Genomic DNA, 21,437 nt, shown 5'->3' with positions numbered 1-21,437 from the left:
ACTGACCATTGGCAGATGGTGTCCCAGAGCTATGAGAAGATTTATGGAACATCCCAAGAAATGGACCAGGATCCTGCTAAGGACCAGAAAACACTCAACTCCAAGGCCTGCAGAGCCACTTCAGAGCAATCCATGGCAACCCTGCCCTTTGAGAGTTCAGGAAAGTAAAGACCATTAACCCTTACTAAGCCCAGAGTCATGGTCCACTCCCATAGCATCAGGGCAGAGGGTGCCAGGCTGCCTGAGACCCTTGCCCTTCCCCGGCCCAGAACCAAAGTTTGACTAAAGCTCAGTCTTTGCTTTATAAATCTCTGCCTCTTAATGATGGCTTCAAGGCTGAGGGGAAAAAGGACCATTAAACTCACTGAATAAGTTAATGGGGCAGAGAGAATCTATTTCGGAGCCACCCCAGGCTATTTTCCTCTGGAGCTAAAGCCTGAATAAGCAAAAAGAAAAAATTAAAACCATAGAGCACATTGCCAATAAATAACTCCGGGTGTAATCTCTCAGCAGCTAGGGCTTCCTCTGTGGTGATATTATAATGCAGATCTGTCGCAGAGCACCTCCATGTCAGAGCTCTACCTGCAGTTTTGCTGGGGCCCTTCCCTCCCTTGTCTGCAAGGAATGATGCAAAGCTACTGACTCCCCAGGCACCAGCCCCGGCCAGCCACTGTCCAGCCTGCCACTGTCTAGCCAGCCACTGTCCAGCCTGCAGGCTCCTTGGGGATCATGAGGAGAAGATGCCTCCACAAAATTCACTCAGAGAAACTCAAGTTGGCATGTCATCAGACTTATCTCAAGACTGCCCCCCTGCCCCAAGTCTCCTACTGTAGAGATCACCCCAACCGAGGATGCTCAGCTCTCTCCAGCTCTCTAGAATTTGCACCTTGGACCTACACTGGAGACCTCAAAGCTTACTCTCTCTTCTTTATACCAAGTGAAAACAAGATGTTGGTTTCTTCGACTTGGACACCTCCACTTCTTGAGAAAAATCTCTTGCTTTCCTTCCTCCTCTCCCTCCCCAAACCCCTGGCAGTTCCCCACTCCCTGGGCTCACTGGGAGAGACCTACACTCCCCACTGACTTCATAGAGCATAGCCAGAAACCTGAGTCTTGGGGCAAGGAAAACACAAATAATTAAATAAGCCAGAACTCCTGTTGGTAAATGTTGAGTCCCACTAGACACACGGTGTTTACTCTTTAATATTTAAACATGTTAATTAAATCTCTGAATAAACAAATATATTTTAGCAAGTGGTGTTTCTGAGCTGGAATTCTGTCACCATGCCCCTAGGTACCTTTCAGATGGGGCTAAGTCTTCTAATCTATTTCCATGTGTTGACAAACCAGGTAGGGGCTGCTGACTATCCCACGAAGCCCTGTCTTCCAGACAAGAGAAAATATACATCACCCCTTAACACATCACCCCTAGGGACTCCAGGATGTCACTCAGCCCCCCTGACCTTCCAAAGGCCCACAGGCCTCCTGTCCCCAGGAGGTGATCTGGTCACTCTGGTTTATCCTACCACTTAATTAGCCAGACACATCTAAGTGTTAGAGGGCTAGAGATAGACAGAACAAGACCCCGCCCCACTCATCAAACATCTCACAATCATTTCTTTTGCTCTTTGTTTAGAAATTTCATGTAGCTCAGACTGGTTGCAAAGCCTTTGTGTAGCCAAGGCTAGCCTAAAACTCCTGATCTTTCCAACTGATGAGTTACAGCATGTGCCACCAAACCTGGCACTCACGCCATCTCTATGAGAAGTCCATATTCAGCAAACTTTCCATGATCCATCTGCCCCCTTCTTCTCCAGCCAGGATGGACTGCCTTCAGCTCCCCAGAGTTCCCTTCCTTCCCATTGTTCCTTCTCCCTAAAATAGCACCCATCTCACCTGACCTCTTTGTGTGACTAACAGCTGCTCATTCTTCAGGTTTCCACTTAGCTTTCTCTTCATCCAGAAACATTTTCCATGTACCCTACCCCTGGATGAAGAACCTTCCTAAGGCATCCCTTCACCCTTGCCCTTCTCTTCCCCCCACAAGCCCACATGTTAGCTTCATGTCCTAGGATAGAGATGAATCACCTCTTGTTTAACAGAGAAAGCCCTTTGAGGCTTCCCAGCCCTTCCCACAGGACTCCCAATTAAATCCCTGGAAGAAGAAGACACTAGCCCAGAGGAGTTGTCTGGCTTCCCTCTGGAATACATAAGGGATTCAGCTTTGGTCTCTAGGTGGGGTGTGCAGTTGCAGGCTAGAACACACCTCCCCAAGGGAATAGCCCTCAAGGCTTCCCAGTGTGAGAGTGTACCAATGGGCTCCAAAAACACCAGTGTATCTTGGGCTGGGAGTCTGACAGGTGCTCCCAACTACTTTCAGAATTCTGTTAGAATGGATCCCGGTCCTGCGCCTTACAGATGGGCAAACTGAGCAGAGCTGCCTTCCAGTGTTTATCTGCAAGTGAGAGACTCAGTGGGAGTCCCGTGAACGAGCCTCTCCTAACCCAGGTCAACCACAAGCTGTCCTGCATGTCAACTGGTAGGGCTCCTGTGGAAAGGGGCCAAGCCAAGCTGTGTCTTAGAGAGTGAAACACATTCATCACACATCCTGGAGATTCCCATTCCCGGGAAATGACCTGGGAGAAACAAAAAACATATGTTCACCAAAAGGCTCACACAAGGATATTCACAGTGCATCTAGCCATGAGTCCAAAACTAGAAGCAGCCCACGGGTTCCAAAAACAGAACAGATAAACTCAGGTTGGTCACAAAGTACAATACTATATAGCCATAAAAAGGAATCCAGTACTGTTATCCACAGCACGTGGGTGAATCTCAACACACCACATCACTCTTGCTAAATGTGAAGTACATGATTGTACCTGCATGAAGCTGTGGGTCAGACATAAGCAATCTATTGCTGACAAGCTCAAACTAGTGGCCACCTATGAGGAGCAAGTGGCACAGACAGACTTGGAAGGGACATGAAGTAACTTTCTGGGGGGTTAGTCATGTCCTTGACCTGGATGGATGAAGGGTCCACCAACACTACTGGGCTCTAGTTGAATGACATACATGTTCAAATATTTAGGCAGCATTCAGTAACATCTACCATGTCTCTGAAATACAGCAGGGAAGTAGGATGAAGCCAGATATGGGAGGCTGAGGCAAGATGAGTACTGAGATACATAACAAAACTCTATCATATAGCTTAGGCCAGCCTCAGACTCCTTATGTAGCCAAAGATAGACTTAAACACCTGATCATCCTGCTTTCATCTCCCAAGTGCTGGATTATAGGTATGTTCCACCAAAGCCAGCATTCAGACCATCAACTCTATGAGAAGCCAATTTCACTGGGTTTAATGTAATCTGCCTGTTCCCTCCTTCTCTGGCCACAGACACACATCAAGAGAAGACCATGTGCTAGATGGACATGGTGGCACACACCTTTAATCCCAGCACTCAGGAGACACAGGCAGGAGGATCTCTGAGTTCAAGGCCATCCTGGTCTACAGAGCGAGTTCAAGGACAGCCAGAGCTACACAAAGAAACTCTGCCTGGAAAAAAAACAGACAGGAGAGAGAGAGAGAGAGAGAGAGAGAGAGAGAGAGAGAGAGAGAGAGAGAGAGAGAAAGAAAGAGAGGGAGGGAGGGAGGGAGGGAGAAAGAGAGAACCATGTGAAGGTGACTGTCAACAAGCCAAGTACAGAGATATGGGAAGGAAATGGCCCTGTTGAAACCTTGAACTTGGATGTCTGGCCCACAGTACCATGGAAAAATACATGTCTGTCATTTAACCTACTTATGTGATGAAATTTTGTGATGTCAGCATTAACTAATTTCAATATTACTTTTGTTTTAAATTTCAAATGTACTGGGCATAATATTTTTGTTGCTTAGCCATTCTAGACTTTGATTTTAATAGATAGATATGCAAAAGGAAGGATTACACGGTGAAAGTATTACCTGTCACCTAGAACATTGCCAACTGTTGGGTGCTAGGAAAAAAATAAGATAAAATAAACAGAATGAAAAGCCAGCCTTTCAACATAGAAGTCATCTCAGTTACTCAGGAGACTAAGGAAGAAGATTCCAGGTTCGAGGCCAGCCTGGGATACCGTGTGGGTTACAGGCCAGCCTGGACAACTCAGTGAGACCTGGTTTCAAACTAAAAAGTGACAAGTGGGTTTGAGGGTGTAGTATGCATGCCTAGTGTGCTCAAAACCCTAGGTTCCATTCCCAGAGCTACAAAATTAAAAGAAAACATTACAAAATAACTTTAAGACACTGCATATACCCTGCTTTCCTCTTTCCCTGGAGACCAAGGAAGTAGGGAAACTGGTTTATGCCAAGTTAGTGAGTGTGTCCTTTTGCCATGTAACTGTGATCATAAACAGCAGTACATTGTAGCTGTTAGCTGTGATCTTTTACAGACTTAGTTAGGGGTACTATTGCTGTGATGAAACACCTTGACCAAAGCCAAGTTAAGGAGAAACTGTTTCTTTGGCTTACACTTCTACCTCACTGCTCATCACTGAAGGAAATCAGGACAGGAACTCAAACAGGGCAGGAACCTGGAGGCAGGAGCTGATAGAGAGGCTATGGAGGAATGCTACTTACTGGCCTGCTTTTCATAGTTTACTCAGACTGCTTTCTTATAGAACCCAGGACCACCAGCCCAGGGGTGGCCCTATGCACAATGGACTGGACACTCCCTGTCGGTCACTAAGAAAATGCCCTACAGGCTTGCCTACAGCTGAATCTTCTTGAGGCATTTTCTCAACTGAGGTTCCCTCATCTCCAATGACTCTAGTTTGTGTCAAGTTGGCACAAAACTAACCAGCACACACATATGGTAGGAGGTGGATTTTAATCCACATGGTTTGTCCAAGATTTCTGTGTTGCTATATGGACAACAAAGTTTTCTCTCTACTACGGAAGTCCATCATTTCACTATGACATGACTCACTTCTGGATGCAAATGTCACATGGAGATGTCTCAGCTTAGTTCCCAGCACTTTGCTTTCACGTATGCTATTACAATAAACGTGGGAGCCCTGGTTCTACACTGAGCCTGGGTCTGAACCTCCACAGTCAATCACACCTGTAGCCTTCCAGCAGTGTGTGACTCTCTTGGCCCCTGTTTCCTCATCTGTAACATGAGAGCCATCCTCACACATGTGGTTACGATGTTGATTAAGTGAGCTACTATATGAACTGTGCCAGGTGCACAGAAAGCAGTCAACACGCAGCAGCTGCCTTACTCTGCACTCCAGGGACTGGAGAGAAAGAATAATCCACAAACAGGGTCGGGAGAACAAAGAGATCCTTGAAGGTGAGGGTAGAGTGATGGGAAGGGCCCAGAGAGCAGAAGGAAGACCAAAGGCCTGATTAGTCAAAAGAAGCATTCAGACCCAAAGACTCTGGGCAGGAAATGTTTGGGAATGGAGAAGGAATGGTCAGGTTGGCCAAGGGCTCCCAGATTCCTGTGAGAGGATCATGGGAGGCAAACACCAAAGAGACATGCTCAAACCTGAAAGGCTCCAAACACAGACAGAACTCCAGGCTTTATCCTGGGGACAGTTTGGAGCCAATGAAGCCTCTTGAACTGCAGTTACCCAGTGAGTTCCGCTGCTTCTCAAATGAGGAAGGGCATTCTGTAAAATACAGTTATCCTTTTATCCCTCAGCTATACACATCGGACCACGTAAGTCTAAGTGAATTCAGGTCAAGTGCAGCCCTGTGGGGGAAATGAGTGAATATGGGCCAAGGTCGAGATGGAGCCAGGTACAATGTTTAGGTTGCAAGAGAAAGGTAGATAAGGAAGTAGAAGGAACCTGGCATCATATCTAGCCCTGTCAGGATGTGTCGGGACGTATGCTAGTGTTATTTGAAGAGGGAGGCATTAAGACTTCTAACAGTTTGAGAAACTATTCACAAAAGTCAAGTAAAATGTAAAAGCACCACTGAACCACTTTAGACTAGACAGCTTGAGGTGCCACAGGAATGAGCAATCGCGCTCCAAGTGTGGCCATCGCCCAAGCCTGTGCTCCCCAACACCCAACACTGCAAAGTCTCAGGCCAGCAGCTAATATCTGGAATCAGAAAGCCTGCACATGTATATACAAGAATGTGCATGTGTTCTCTCTCTCTCTCTCTCCCTCTCTCCTCTCTCTCTCTCTCTCTCTCTCTCTCTCTCTCTCTCTCTCTCTCTCTCTTTCTCTCTCTCTCTGCTGATCTTAAAATGTAAGTAAATGTAAGTAAAAAATGCTCCAAAATCTTAAACTTTTTTTTCAGCATTAACCTGATACCAGCTGTGGAAAATTCTGCAAGATAAAACTTTTGGTCATGAACAAAATTATTAAAAATGTAGTATAAATAACCTTCAGGCTCTGCATAGTAGGCATATATGAAACATAAATGTATTTCATGTTCAGACTTGAGTCTCAGCCCCAGGATATCTGGTTATATAAATGCAAATATTCCAAAATCTGAAAGCAGTCTGAGATCCGAAGCACTTGTGATCCCAAGCTGTTCAGAGGGAGGGGTATGGGGTTGTGATAACACCTGTCTCAGGAGGCTCTGCTGGTCATGGATTGGGCTTGACTAAAAGTATCCTTAGCCATAGAATTGCTCACAGAACAGTCCCTCTCACTTCACATAAATTCAAGTTTCCCTAGAAGATTTTTTCCAGTAAGTGGAGAGTAGAGATCAAGACCCATGGATGCAATGAAAATGGTGCACCAAACATCTAGGGACAGGCACATGAACCATCACCAACATGAGAAATCTTCTGGAGAGCTTGGAGACACGAAATGAGCCTTCTATAGTCTACGGTTCTTTACTCCTCAGAGCCCACTACTGGGACAGAGCAGAAGGAACCATGTCAATATTATCTTTCCCGTGAGCCCCCTGGGTAGACAAGGGCGCACAATACAGGGTGCTAGAGTGGAGGGTGACACAGTGGCGTAGACTGCAAAGGACAGGAGATGGGACTGGTAGGTCGGCAGTCAAGGGCCTGACATGCATCTCAGGGATCAGAAAAGACTGGACAGTTATTTTCATCAGGATGGGAAGTAAGTCCACAAATAATCTTAGATAGCAGTTGGGGAGATCTGTTCCCCTAGGACTAAGGTTCTGAGGAGCATAGGGACTGATTAGATTCATTCAGGCTACGAGTATGCCTGGGTTCTGGGAGAGGAAGCTGGAGTTTTATTATTCAACCCATCTCTTGCTCCCATCCTATATCCCTCCCACCCCAGCTCACCTCCAATCATCTGGTTTTCTGATTCCACACATGCTGTGATGGAATTTCCTTCAGGATCTTGGCACTGGGGGGTCTGAAAGGATACACTGTGCCACCTGTGGCCATTTCCTGTCCTTTAAGGTGGACCCCAAGTGGCAGGGTCCAAGGGTAAAGGCAAGGGACCTAGAGTATTGATATTCAACCTTGTACATCCTAAAATGACAGGGACAGTTCAGACTGTGTCTGTTCATCCCTTCCATTGCTCTCTTGGAGAGCGTCCACAGAAACATCTGGCCCATCATAGACCCTCAAACAGCCCCATGCTAAGTAAATACCCAGGTAGGCAAGTGACTCAGGAACATCTGTCTACCGAATAGAATAAGGGGCACATAGGTCTTCGGCCCAATGACCCCTCTCTCCTTCTAGATTCCTAAGATTTTCCTTTTAAGCAAGCCACTTGTCTTTAGATCTTTGTTTCACACATACAGAAGTAGAAATGGAGCTCAACCTTCCTTGTCTTCCAAAAATGCCATGGGGCTTTGGTGGATGACAGCAGGGCCAGTGGACCAACTTTACAACCAAGAGGTTCCAATCTGGTATCTCACAACACTGATAACCAACATTCAAAGGACCTGGGGCAAGTAAATCTCCTAAATCTCCATTTAGGAACATTATGCCCTCTCTGCCTCATACTTAGACACACACACACACACACACACACACACACACACACACACACACACACTTTCCTTTGAACTTTTCATTAGTTGAGATCCTCTTTCTGAAGAGCCATAGATCATCTATCTAATTTTAAGATCCAAGAAGGAAAAATAATGCTTATTTTCTCAAAGTTGCACCCCAAGGCTTTGCATTCTGTCAGACCAGTGACTGGTGCCAGGGGCTAGGGTAACAAATGAGGGACTCCCTCTTTTCTGTTTCCTATAGCTGGAAGAGCAGAACTGGCCCTGTTAGCACACCTGTCCACTCTTCCTCCATATCCCAGTTGCTAGGAGGCTCTGGACAAGAAGGCCAGTGCCAGGCACCTGGGTACCACACAGTCTATGCCCAGCCCTTGCTCAGGCCAAGATGACAACATCAGGCTCCATCAGCTCTTTATGTGCTGTGCACTTTGAAAATTTTCCTTAGGAAAATGATCCCTATCTGTCAACAACTACCCCAGGAACAGAAGCCAGAAGCCTCCACAGAGCACAGGGACCTTCCATGAAAGAGGGAGAGCTAGAGCTGGTGACCATAGATCCTAAAACCCAGACACTTCCATGTGGTCCTCGTTCTTCTACTAGGAACTGTGAGGGGCCCTCACTTCTCTTCCATGCTACTCCCCCCGAATGCATTTAAGACAATGTGCCTGCCAAGGGAATATAACTCCCTCTCCTCCACAGCCTTGCCCCTCCCCCTTCCCTCACGTTATTTCCCACTCAGTGTCTTCTCGCCACATTTGTTAAAATGACTGCCACTTAAGAGGTGGCAGGGAGTCAGAAACACAATCTGGAGCAAAGCTGACATTAAATAACTTCCTGAGCCTGCATGCCTGCCAGTGTTCCCTCCTGAGTCTCAGGTGCATACATAGAGAGGTGAAGAGGGGTAGGAATCCAGAGACACCCCAGTTCCAGCCTCAGGACCACTCCTTTACTCCGAGAAGACCCCTACCTTCTCCAGGCTGTATGCGTCACCCACAGAACCTGAGGGTTAGTGGTTATCAATACATAGCTTTTGCTTGACCCCATCTCACTTCATATACACACGTAACAAAGGATATATACAGTCAGCCTGGAAGCACCTTCTAGACAACCAGGCCAGCCCCCATTTTCCAGATAGATGCACTGAGCACAGAACCTCCAATCTCTTAGCCAAGACCAGCCAGACATATTAAAACTACTCAAAATTATGAATACCCACCATCAAGGGGTAGGGGAGAGGGAGAAGTGGTGAGGAAGGAAGAGGGAGAGACACCTTAGGAAACACCAAGAAAGGTCTGGACATTAGACGCCAGGATTGATGGGTGACAATAAAGTTAGTCCATTTGCAACTTCCTCCCACAGGTCCAGGCAAGAAACACCAATAATGGCTGTTGTCATCTTCAGCAAATCACCCACAGCACCCATAAATTAAAGCAGTGCAAATCCCAGCCATGGATCCTCTGAATAGGGGATCACCACAATCTCCAACACCTACCCAATACTTGCTGTTCTCCATTCCAGCCACTAGGTAGCGCTGCTTCCCCCAGTGAATTGAAACCACAGACTATATGTGAAAGAAGGGGTAAAATGACTCCATCAGGCCTACAGGATTTCTGAGTTATGACCTAACTTCATCCTTTTTCCAGAAAAAGACAGGCCGATCACTGAGAACCCACCATGTTCCAGAATTTCCACACATTATGCAATTTAATTATCGGTAACACCTCACCTTGCATGTGGGAAAAAAAAATGGTACACAAAGAAACTAAATAACTTTATTCACCATTTAAACAAGCAAGAAGAGCACAAATTGGAACCCATAGTTTGACACCAAATTTAATGTCCTTTTTGAACTGCACAAATAGACCTCCCCTGAGACCTCAGTCAGTGCAATGACCTGTGGTTAAATCAAGCTGGTTGGCCATGACCTCAGAGTTGCTGGCATCTGGGAAAAGACCAGGTGCAGTGCAGACTTTTCTCAAAGGAGCAATCACAATAGGCTACATAGCACCTACACAGCAGAAATCGTGGTCTAGTGCCCTCTTGTGGATTAATATGGAACTGGAGCGAATATACTTGATGGATATGATTGGACTGGAGGGGTTTAATGTTGCTCCTGCCACATTGGATACCTAAACTCTTCCTACCAGGGCAAGTCCTGGAGCCCCTTCTGTGGCTGGTTTAATTTCAGTAACCATAAGTGAATGGCAAATGATATAAAGCAAGAATAGCAATGAGCCACGTGGGACAGTATCTGCCAGAGGCTAGGTACTCCTAACTTAACCTGGTCCAAGATTTCTATCATCCAAACTCCTGGGGCTGGAGATGGGGAAGGCATGGAGGGAAAAGGCTTTGCCTATTGCCCTCTGACACTTGATAGGCCAGGTAGGTGTCATATTAGTAGGAACCATATTCTCCTGGTCCTGGTGACAGACACACACCTCAGCTACTTGTCCCATTCCTAAAAATGTACACCTTGGTGGCTCTCCTACGGCATCCTGCAGCTATTTGTAGGTGCTGGCTACCCTCAACATCTTTTAATCCATATCTCCCAGAGCCCCCCAAATGTTCTCCACCTCTTCCAAGCTTCCACTGTTCCACTTGCCAGTCAGCCTCTGGGTTCCCCCATCCTATGAGAATCACCTCACAACCCATCTGGCCCAACTTTTAGCTAAGAAAACAGTCTCAGTAATCCTGAGTGATTTTTCTGCGTCCGGAGGCAACAGAAGAGGGAAGTCCACTGAGTGAAGTTCCTCATCTCTTGGAGCTTCACTGAGCTGCCTCTCAGGGAAAAGAACAACTAAAAAGCTGGGGACATGAGAAATCTTCTAACTGAACCCCTAAAAAGAAGATAAATCTGTTAGGGACTGTAAAATGAACAGGATGTGGGAAATACCAGAAGTAGGAAGAACAGATGAAGGGCATGAAAATATCCTTTCTTGAGAAGATGCCGGTCTGGAATGCTGTGATGGGAAGAGGGAGGGAAACAGCACCAGAGCCTTCCCCGCCCCATGCACATTCTCACAGCACTCCAGCCCTTTTTATTATCACCATTTCCATAGGAGGAAACCAAGGCTCAAAAAAAAAAAAAAAAAAAAGAATACCCACAGGCCACCATTGATAAAGTGACAGGGTCACAATCAGGAGCTTCTGTTTGCAATTGCCATCCATACATAGCTCTTCATGCAAAGGACTCCAGCTAGGGTAGAGGGCTATAAATATTCACCCATTCCTGCTTGTCAGTGGCTCTGCCTTCAAAAATAGTCTAAAAGGAGTTGGTGGGCAAAGATGGGTCTCAAGAAAGCGGGCCTCGTCTGTATCCCTGGGCCAGGCAGCTGTAGGTTGGCCTTTGGGACAGAGATAGGCCCTGGGCCCACAGTCTCGCACAGAGCAGACAAGATAGCTTCTAGAGCTGGGTACAAGGTCCACTGATGGACTTGTAAGCACAGGAAACCAAGCATCCTGCTCAATCCAGGACTGCCTGGAACCGAGAAGTACCAGCGGGTCTCACACACAGCAGACAACCACTAACAAGGAGATGTTTTTCAAACCCACTCCTGTATCCAGGAAAAGCATACCCAGGGTCCCGAGGGGTTAACAGACGACTCCAAGCTCCCACCTCCGGAAAATGCCAGCGTACTGTGTTTACTGAGCACCAACTTGGCATTGGTTAATTGCCAAATTCGAGTTGGGGGGCAGGGAAGGGTGAAAGCTATGCTCACACTCAGGCCAGCAGATCAAGCAATCTGAAGAAAGGGGCTAAGGAGCTCACTTCTTCCAAGACACTGACTCCAGAGTCACTGCCGACTTTCTGTGCCCCCACCAAGACTGGAATTTTCCTGGGCAGGAACATATGTCCCATTAGTTCATTTCCATTGCCCAAGCCAAAGCTATGCTCCCTCCTGCTGCTTCTGACACTAGATAAGGTGGGAAGAGGATGGTCCTTCTGGCCTAGGCTCCCGGCAGTCTCCTCCCAGGGAGCTAGTACCCCTAAGCCAAAATACCCAGATTGGGAGCTTCACATCTTTGGACCACACAGACAGAACCAGAATAGGGCCGACTATACAGAGAAGCCCTCCCAGCCAGAAGCTCACCCCTGACTCCTGGCAGGTTCCAAAAGCGCGGGCTGGCACTACCCTTGCCACTATCCCAGGTCCAACTCTCTCCTGGTGAAACCACCAACCAAGGATCGACGCGTGCATCATGCTGCCCTCTGGTGGCCATCAGGAGTCTACACACAGACAATCTCGGCAAAGCAGGAAGCCAGCGGCGGCTTTAACGTTTGTTTACAGAAACCTCACACATGATGTGCAGGGAACACTGAGAGGCACTTGTGTGTGTACAAAGACGCCCCCAGATGCGCACGCACAGCACAATGTACTGCTACAGGCAGCTCGTATTAGGACTTCGAATCTAAAACTGTTCCCTTCGTTTCTCCCTCTCCAGGGAAACTCAGGAATCTTTCCTGCCTCTGCAATCCCTGAGCCTCTGGTGCAGACATTAACGGGCAGGGAGAGGTATCCTAGGGTGGTAAGGCCCACAATCCCTGTCTGTTTTGTGCTCCTAGCTCACTGGGCTGCAGCATATCAATTCATCTGTCTGCCAAGTTCTTCCTCTGAAAAATTGGATGTAGCCCAAATTATTCCCCACCTCTTTTTCCTGATTTATGGTTCAAAGTCTTGATCTTCTCCTAATTCAAATCCTCTCAGTCATCCAGAAATGGAAACAACCAACAAGGCACTAGTCTGATCACAGAGCCTGTAAAGGAGGTCAGTCATACCATCCATTAATGATGCCCACTGACCTTGTGGGAAAGAGAGTTAGATGACCCCACTGCAAGGGTAGAAACTGAAGCCAAAGAGGTTCTGTGGCATGGCAAATTCATGAAATCAAGAGGCAACAGCAATAGGATTCACCCAGCAATGTTTTTGTAGGACCCTCCAGTGGGAGTCATCTCTCGAAGTCATGGCTTATCCCTATGGGAGACAGATGCCACATCTATGATCAAGAAGGGTAGAGAGTCCAGCAAGAAGAAAGGGCTGGGGGGAGTCAAAATTTCTAACTCATGGAAGCAGCAAGATGAAGGCCCAGGAGTAGCCGGAACTCCCCCTTCGGAAATGACACCCTCAACATCTGCTTCCAACCCTAGCTGACCAGCCCTTCAGATTCCCCACCACACACCTTCTGCTTGCCTCAGAAGACAGCTCTGATTCCCCCAAAGCTCTGAATAAGATAAGTTACCCAGCCCTCCCCTCCCCTAGCTGAGCTCTCTGTCCATAAGCATCACGAACACTGTCTTGATGACCAGGTTTCAACCCAGAGAGGAGATGACTAGACTACTGCCCAGCAAGCAGCTTCCTGAATCCCTGCAGCCTCAGCTTGCACCTGGGCTACTGTGGAGCTTGGTAGATAGACCTCAGAGGGCAGGACAATGTGAGGAAGCCAAGGATGCCTGGAAAAAGGGTAGGTTAGGATACAACATCCAGGAAGGGCAGTACTTTGGGAACAGACCAGGAGAAACCAAGGCCTCCATTTTCAGTAGAGGTCTGTCTGGGACTTTGTTGCTGAAACACCCTGCTTGCCATATTCCACTGGTCTTTCCTGCAATACCAGCCAGGGAAGTGCTCACCCAGGGAACTAGAAGGCTATGAAATAAAGCCTTGAGGACCTTGAGGACCTCCAGGTCAGTCCTCTTATTTTATATTGTCACTACAGTAATATATTTGCATATGTATATCTGTATACCTATGATGTAATCATATACATATATGTAGCATACAGAAGAGTATTTAAACTTAATATTTAAATGCCAGACTGCCTAAACACTTACTGGCTGCTTGAAACCCAGTTCCTTCTTTAGACCCAGTTTCCCCATCTGTGCATAGGACCAATGTATATTTAATTCACAGGGTTGGAACAGTGTCTGGGATACAGTAACTGTTGAATGAATGGTGACTATAGTCAGTTATCAGGTACTTAACACTGTTGCCTGTTACTGAGCACTCAGTAAGAGCTGGCTCCTGCTGGTGATTGTATATTGACAGCTTTCTCATCATCAGGCAGTGACACGGGACACTGAGTTTTAACAGTGCTACCCTATGTTAGTTATTATTATCTTTACCTTGCAGTAAGAAAGTTAAGGCCCAGGAGAGCAAAAGGCTTTGTCCAGAGCTACAGAAAAGTCAGGCTGGGGAGAGCAGTGGAAAAGAGAAGTTGCCCAAACCTCTGTGTCTGATGATGCCAGCTTGGAGTTAGATTCCTGAATCTTCAACCACCCTAAACCAGACCCTTTGTGGCGGAACAAGCCAGACAGGGGCACTGGGGACAGAAGTTGAGACCAGTGGGTAAAACTCTCAAACCTGCAGAGTGCCCCTATCCCCAGCCATCCATGTAAATAGCTCAGCAGGGCCCTCATTGAGCTAATCTCTAATTGGCTGGGCTGCAGGCTACAAGGAGCCCTGGGGCTGCCAGCTTCACATAGTTGCTTCCTCTGGGGACCCTGAATTTGGAAACACTGCCCCAGAGGGAGACACAGGCATGGAGGAAGCTCTGGCTTTGAGAAAGTCCCCCCAAATGAGAGGCGAAGTAGCTCAGGAGGCCATACCAGCACCTAGGAGTGCCACTAAGAAAATAAATCTCCCAATATTCTGGGCAGCTCAGTCCCTTGTTCTCAAGCCCCTGAACCCCTGGGAATATGAGGAAGGCCTGCTTACAGCCTTCTGGCCCTTCAGCTCCAACTTCTACAAAGCCTTACTTTACACTCAAGAGAAGCAGAAACTCTGGGGATCCCCCAGGGAGGACTCCAGAGAACTCTCACAGGAAGGGATCACTTGAGGTCTCCCTCTTGATGGCCATCAGAAAGAAGCCTGCCCCATGCCTAGCCACCAGAGAGTGTTTCTATTCCCCAAAGCAGAGGCCAGAGTATGGCTCAGACAATGACCATGGACTCTGACTGGGCCATCCCAGCAGGCCACCAACAGATCTGGGTGACCCAATCTCCAACAGTCAGATGCATGACACTCAGCTACCCTCTCCAAGTCCCTGGGAGCACAGCAGTTCTGTAATGCTGCTCTTCAATCAAAAGAGCTGTCTGGAGGAAAATCCTACACATTTCCTTTTTAGAGAAACAGGCCATGGGGTACCCAGCTAAAGGTTCATCCCAAGGGCAGTGGAGACGTGGGAACTAGACTGGCAATGGAGGTACACTGAGGAATAGTTGCTAGCTCTTCCAAAACCTCTGGTTATTTCCATTGGACACCCCATGGTAACTCGATCCCCTAAGACTCTGGCTTTGCTCTTGTTTTTGTTTGATGAATCTGCAAAATGGGAATAATCAGCCCTGCTCATATAACTCAAATAGCTCTTGCAAAAAATGAGCCAAGCAACAGCAATCTAGGACTTCTGATAAAGATGACTAGTGGGACTTTAGATGGAGATGAGTCCACTGCATAGGAAGGGTATCACTTGAGTGATGGCCTGGCCCCTGGGAAGAGTGTTATCAGCATTGGGAATGGAGAAAGGGAGCTGAGTAGCCCTATGCCCACTGAGCCTGGTCCAATCTTACACCCTATTTACCCATACCAGCTAAATAGCCCCTTCATCAAAGTGCTGAGTGGAAGAGCCAAAGACTCCCTCTCCTGACCAATCCCCTCTCAAACTCAGGCTCCTCCACTCACAACAAGGGCACCATGCTGTTCTGATTATGCATGGTTTCGCAACAAAAAATTTATCTTGCAACCCCTAAACACTCATATTTATTCAATTATTATATGCTCAGATATCTCCAATCCATACATTAAATATTAAATATCTCCTGTTATAGGCAAGAATAATTTGAGATAGATGTTCTAATATTTTCCCACACCCAGTGGAGGCCTGTCTCCAGCAAAAGGATGACATCTTTGCAAGGACAGCTCTTCTAGGCCTGAGCCTGGCCGGGATGGGGGTGGGGTGGGGGTGTGTGCAGGAGAGGTAGGGGGGAGAGTCACAGAGTCAGTTGCCCAACCTCTAAGGAAAGGCCAGGGACCCTAAAATAGTCTGAAGTGTGGCATTTGGTCTAGGTAGTTGATGACAAATTGTGTCCTGTGTCACAAATTCTGGCAAGTTCTAGGTGACCTGACTTTTCTATAAGTGGGAGAGGAAGATGGGGAAATAACAGTGGCTCGCAGCCAGTGTGAACTTGCCCATGCCCTCCTCTCGGTGGTATCACAGAGTTACTACAATCCCCCAAAAGGGACCCTTAAAAGAGGCCTGGCTAAGTCTCCTGGGGGATGTTTCCTGGCACTGAGATGGCAGATGTCCGAGTTGGAAGGGACACTCTGACCCACGGCCTGGATTCATGTTAGATTTACAGGCTCTGAGTGGCTGGAGCCCTCCAGGACATCTCAAGGCAGATGGGGAAAAGCGAGGTTATAACTCACTCTATCCTGTTCTTTTCTTACTCCTAGCCTGCCACTGTTCCCCAGAGGCACATGATCCCTGCAAGAGCCACTCAGTGGAGCATGAAGATGGGAGCCCCAGGTCACAGTGGAATGTCATGACACTGGTAAGGGCCGTACACAGCAAGGACCATAGATACTCACATACCACACACCCCAAGACTCATCTGGAGAGGGAGCCAACATCCTTTCCAGACATGAAAGGCCAGCTGGCAGAGTCTGGCAGGGCAAGGCTTAGGGTTTCAAGGCAAAGAGAGCAGTTGAAATCCTGAAGGACCCTAAAGAATCTCCCAGACTTCAGCTCAGTCCTCCTGGCCCACCACACAAGCGCTCTCAAAGCTACAGCCAGGGTTCCATGGGATTTGCCCAAACTATCATGTTCTCAGTTTCCAGGTAGCCTTAGAACTGATGTCCTCGACCCCAGGGGGTACTATGAAAGCTTAACCTGATGGGCATACTGGAGCTGAGGATTCTAGGTCATGGGAGATGCTGACACCCACCAACAACCGGACCTCAGTATGAAATCCTGCTGCCAAAGAAGCTCACAGCTCCAGCTTCCATCCTCAAAATCACTCTATCCAGGGTCTCTTTCCTTTCAAACCATACCTCCAAGGCATGCTTCAACTCCTCTCTCTCTCTCTCTCTCTCTCTCTCTCTCTCTCTCTCTCTCTCTCTCAATACTCACTGGCCTTTGCCAAGGCTGGGTCACCCAGCTCAGTCCTCACCACGGAACCGAGGTGCCTAGAGAGCAGAGCCCCCAGATGACCTTTCAGTCAACAGAGAGTCTCCAAGGGAAATGGAAATACAGGATCTAAAAACCTGCCAAACACCTGGAACCCTGTGGTAGTTCAGGTGGATATACAAATGGCGGCTCAGTGCCCCAGCAAAGAGTACATGGTCTTTGAAAGCCCAGGCAACTGATCTCAAGAACATCTGACCCAGAGATGCCCCTCTCTCTACCTCCATCTGCTTTTGACCATTCAAAGGACACACTATCCCAAACCAACGCAACCCTGTAGGACTGACCTAAGGAGGCAGCCTCAGCAACCCATCATCTTGGCCACCACCCTCCCGCCTTTGTGTCGTCAGAGCCTGGTTGGGTGTGGCTGCCCATGGACCCTTCTGGATAAGTCTATGGTATATTAAGAGCAGCAATAGCAAAAAAGACTGCTCCTTTGAACAGAAAGGGAACAGGAGGGAGGAAGGGATCTGGAGGGAGAGGGTTCTTTGGAGCCGCTAGACTACGACTGGATGGAGACGAGACCCCCCACTTCTTCCCTCATGCCTTGCAGCTGATTTCCTCCTCATATTAACAGGGTGGTCAAGGGGGTAGGGTCTACCCAAAGCTCTAGATGGGTACAGCCACCACTCGGATTGGCACCGCAAGAGAATTAGGGCTACAAGGAAACAAACCCTGTCTGTCTAACTGTGCAGAAAAAGTTCACTATCTGAGGAAGGATACTATACTTCAGAAGAGCCTGAGAAGCTGTCTGTCCATGCCCAGAATCTGTTCGACTGCATGCCATCACCCAGAGCACCAGGCTAACAGGCAACACTGCTCCGGACCCTGTATCTCTAGAGACATATATCTGAAGGACACCGTCCCAGGCCACACTAAGGTTGGGCCCGCCCCTGCCCTGTGTTCCTCTCTGCCTTCAAGCACCCAACCCTTCCAGTAGGCCTTGGGTTGGGGGTCTGGGATATATGTCAGGCAGACCAGTATTCAATGCTAGATCACAGGCCTGGGAAAGGCTACCTTTGCCCTTAATCTTCCATTTCTTAAGGGGTAAGATGAGAACAAGGGCATGTTCATCCCTGCATGAGCACGACTTCTCTCCCACCTTGAGGCTCTCTGCCTCTGGACAGGGAGTCTGGGCCCTTGAGTTTAGTCAATATCAGACACACACATAATAGGACACTGGGGGAAAGATGGGGTAAGAAGGGGTCATCCGGCCTCTGACCTCTGACCTCCTCCACCACTTACTCCGTGGTGTCAGGTGGATTTAGGAGAGTCCTGATGGCCGGCTAGAGTCCAACACACACAGAGGGGCTCCCCATCCACTCCCTATTCATATCGCCACAGGCACTTTCCTGGGATCCTCTAATGTCAGAAGGGAGCAAGAGGCCACCTGTGTCCTCCTTCCATCAGTGCCTCCAGGAAAGACCAATCCTACTCTTCCCTATGGAACTCCTTCCCCAAGCCTCATTTTTAGAGGTGTGACACCTCCTCTGTGTGACCATGCAGAGCCTATGTGATTGTGATCAACCCTGCCTCCCTGAGGGTTCTCAGAGATATACACATCCTTGGAGCAGAGAACAAGCCAGACACAGCTCACTGGCTCCCAAACTCTCCAATCCTTGGCACATCCAATCATCTGAAAATCTCTATGCCCAGCTCCTGAGCACAAGTCCCTAAGCTCCCTCCATCCACCCCTCCACCCAGGGGTGCACTTCCAGGTCCCAGCTTCCCTGACAATCCCCCTCCAGACTTTGCCCCAGGCATCCTCAGAGATGATGGGCAGGCACCATGGCCTGCAAGGGGGTTGAGGCTCTTCCCTTGTCCTCCTCTCCCTTCCCCTTCCCCCTTGGTTGTCTATCTGGTCATCTTTGGCCAGGCTGGAGATGATCAGGAGTGAAGAGAGCTGCTGAGATACGGGTCAAGCTTGTCTCCTGGACCAGGAGTCAGGGATATCTCCTGGGGCTGTCCATCTCCCTCAAAGTGTAAGCAGTAAGATCCCAAGCTGTCTCCCTTGAACCAAGAAGGCTGGTGGGCTCTAGAGAGAACAAGACTGCAGCTCCTTCAGGCTCTGTAGCCCTGAGGCAATGGCTGGAGCAAAGAGAAGGTGGACACTGAGAGGGAGGGCAGTGTCCACAGCACACTGAGTCCCTTCTTGCTCTAGTCTGTCCCCAAGGCAAAGAGCTACCCTAAATGTCTCCCTCAGAGCCTGGGTACCATTCTACCCATCCTTTAGGAGCCCTGGGGAAGAAAGCAATGAGGTGTCTTCTGAACATCCCAGGGCCATCCACACCCTTGGGGGTGTGAGGGGGGCAGCCGGGTAGGAGGGGTGGTGGTCACCTGGCTGAGGGATGAAAGAAAGGCTGTGCCGGCTCCTGGTGCCTGAGCTCTTCCTTTCTCTCCCTCCCAGGCCTCTGGCCCCTGTCTTTACCAAAGAAACACAACAACAAGAAAAGAGCAGGCCACCACCGACACCGCGGGTCCCACTCAGACGGGGCAAACCAGGCAAATGCCGGGTAGAGTTCAATTTGTGAAATAAACAGAACCGCAGAATTGTGGAAGAAATCCCTTTCCCAAAACACGGGTCTTCTCCCTTCTCCCTCGAGCAGCCTGGCTCAGAATTATCCTGGGCAGTTACCGAAACCCAAGCCAGGAAAGGGTCTGTAGGCGCCCAGATGCAGATGAGGGTGGGAAAGGAGGGGATATCTCGGAAATGCCCAAAATGGGGTTGGAGAGGGCGGCAAGAGGGAAAGGAAAAGCAAAGAGGTAGGCGTCCATGACGGCCTGAACACGTCCGTCCGAAGTCTCCTCGGGAGCAGCCAGCTCCCAACTTGTTTACTTATTGGCATGTTTTACTGTCTCCAAAAGGAAAGAGTTAAAAAAAAAAATCTCAACCGGTTCTCAAGCAGTCCCTATCTGTCACCTTCCCTCCTCAGCTAAGCATTGCTTCTACCGCCGCCGCTATCTGCCACCGCCTGTCAAGAAACCGAGCCGCCTCTACTTTATCCCACTTGAGCGTGGCCAAACTGTTGCTATTTAGTAGGGGGCAAAGAACCCAATTCGCACCCTCGAAATGAGCCAGCAAGAGGGTGGAGGCGGGGACAGGAGCTGGGCCCCGGGTGCCCTCCGCCCGGAAGGGTCCTCTCCAGAGAGAGGTACCCACCAGCATCATCGGATCACGCCTGGCTAGGGCAGGAGTCACCTGGAACACGCAGCCCTACAACATCTCCCGAGCCAGGGCGAGCCTGACGCGCGCCCGGCAGGCTGCGAGCAGAGGCGAGCTGGGGAGCGCAGGGCCGGTTCCCGGGCCGCGGGCGGGCAAGAGGGAGACGCGGAGCTGGGGCGTGGAGTGGGGGGTGGGGGGCGGGCTGGGCAGCGGCCGCCTGACTTACATGGAAGTGATATTCCTTGAGATGTCCGTGATGTTGATACTGGCGTTCCCATTGCTGTTCCCTGAATCCTGCCCTTCCAGGAGGGGGAAGAGGTTCCCATCGTCCGGCCGCCGGCAATTGATCTCAGTCTTGCTGCAGACACAATTTGCAGGGCAAGCCAGCACCGAGCCCACATAGTCCAGCCAGACGCTTCCCAGCAAGAAAATCCGCCAGAAACTACACTTGGCTGGGCAAAGAGAGACATCCATCTCCGATCGCTGCTTCTAAAAAAGAGGAGGAGGAGGAGAGGAGAGGGGGGGGGTGGGGGGAATGGGGAGAGCAGGGGGGGAAGGAAACAAAGACGACGAGGGAGGGGGGAAGGGGGAGGGGGCCTCTGCCTTTGAAACGCCGAGCGATCAGATGCAAAATCCTTCAGCGTCGGAAACCATCGCGGCCGCCGCTGCCTCCGGGTGGGAGCCGCGGGGAGCGCCTAGTGGCGCGGTCTGCCGGGCATGGTGGCCGGCTCGGCGCTCGCCGGCTTGCGGGGTCCAGGAGCTCTGGAAACGAGGCGCGCTCTCCGACTCCGAGACTTTGCAGGATTGCAACAACAGACGGTGGGAAGGCAAAAATAATAATAATAAAAGGAAAAAAATGGTGCTAAAGTCACCAAGTCCCACCTCCTGGGCAGAATTAAAACGGACACACCTGCAAAACACACTCGCACACACTCACATACACACGCGCGGAGCTGGAGGAAGGAGGAGGAGGAGGAAGATGCAGTCAGAGCTGCAGCAGCCGCCGCGAATGGCTCGCTACGCGCCTGCAGAAATGTACAAGTGCTCCGAGCCTTACGAAACGCACGGGTTATCGGAGCGTCTTCCTCGGCTCCCTCCCTCCCTCCTCCCCTCCCTCCTCCCCTCCCTCGTCTCGGCCTCCTCCCCCGCCCC

General features: G+C 49.3%; 1 protein-coding gene across 7 annotated transcripts in view; it reads right to left on the bottom strand.

The window, feature by feature from the left end:
• Ntrk3 (neurotrophic receptor tyrosine kinase 3) overlaps nucleotides 1-20,759 on the bottom strand; it is a 368,787-nt gene extending 348,028 nt beyond the window's left edge. For all 7 annotated transcript variants that reach the window (XM_035441374.1, XM_035441375.1, XM_027408171.2 and 4 more), the window contains exon 1: nucleotides 20,512-20,759. In XM_035441374.1, the coding sequence (XP_035297265.1) occupies nucleotides 20,512-20,759 (248 nt within the window). The remainder of the gene's footprint in view (nucleotides 1-20,511) is intronic.
• Between the last annotated feature and the right edge of the window lie 678 nt (nucleotides 20,760-21,437).

The sequence above is a fragment of the Cricetulus griseus genome, chromosome 3 (assembly GCF_003668045.3).
Source record: "Cricetulus griseus strain 17A/GY chromosome 3, alternate assembly CriGri-PICRH-1.0, whole genome shotgun sequence".
In the NCBI taxonomy this organism is placed as follows: Eukaryota; Metazoa; Chordata; class Mammalia; order Rodentia; family Cricetidae; genus Cricetulus; species Cricetulus griseus.
Note: the sequence above shows the minus strand (reverse complement) of the source record. Positions and strands in the feature narration are given on the sequence as shown.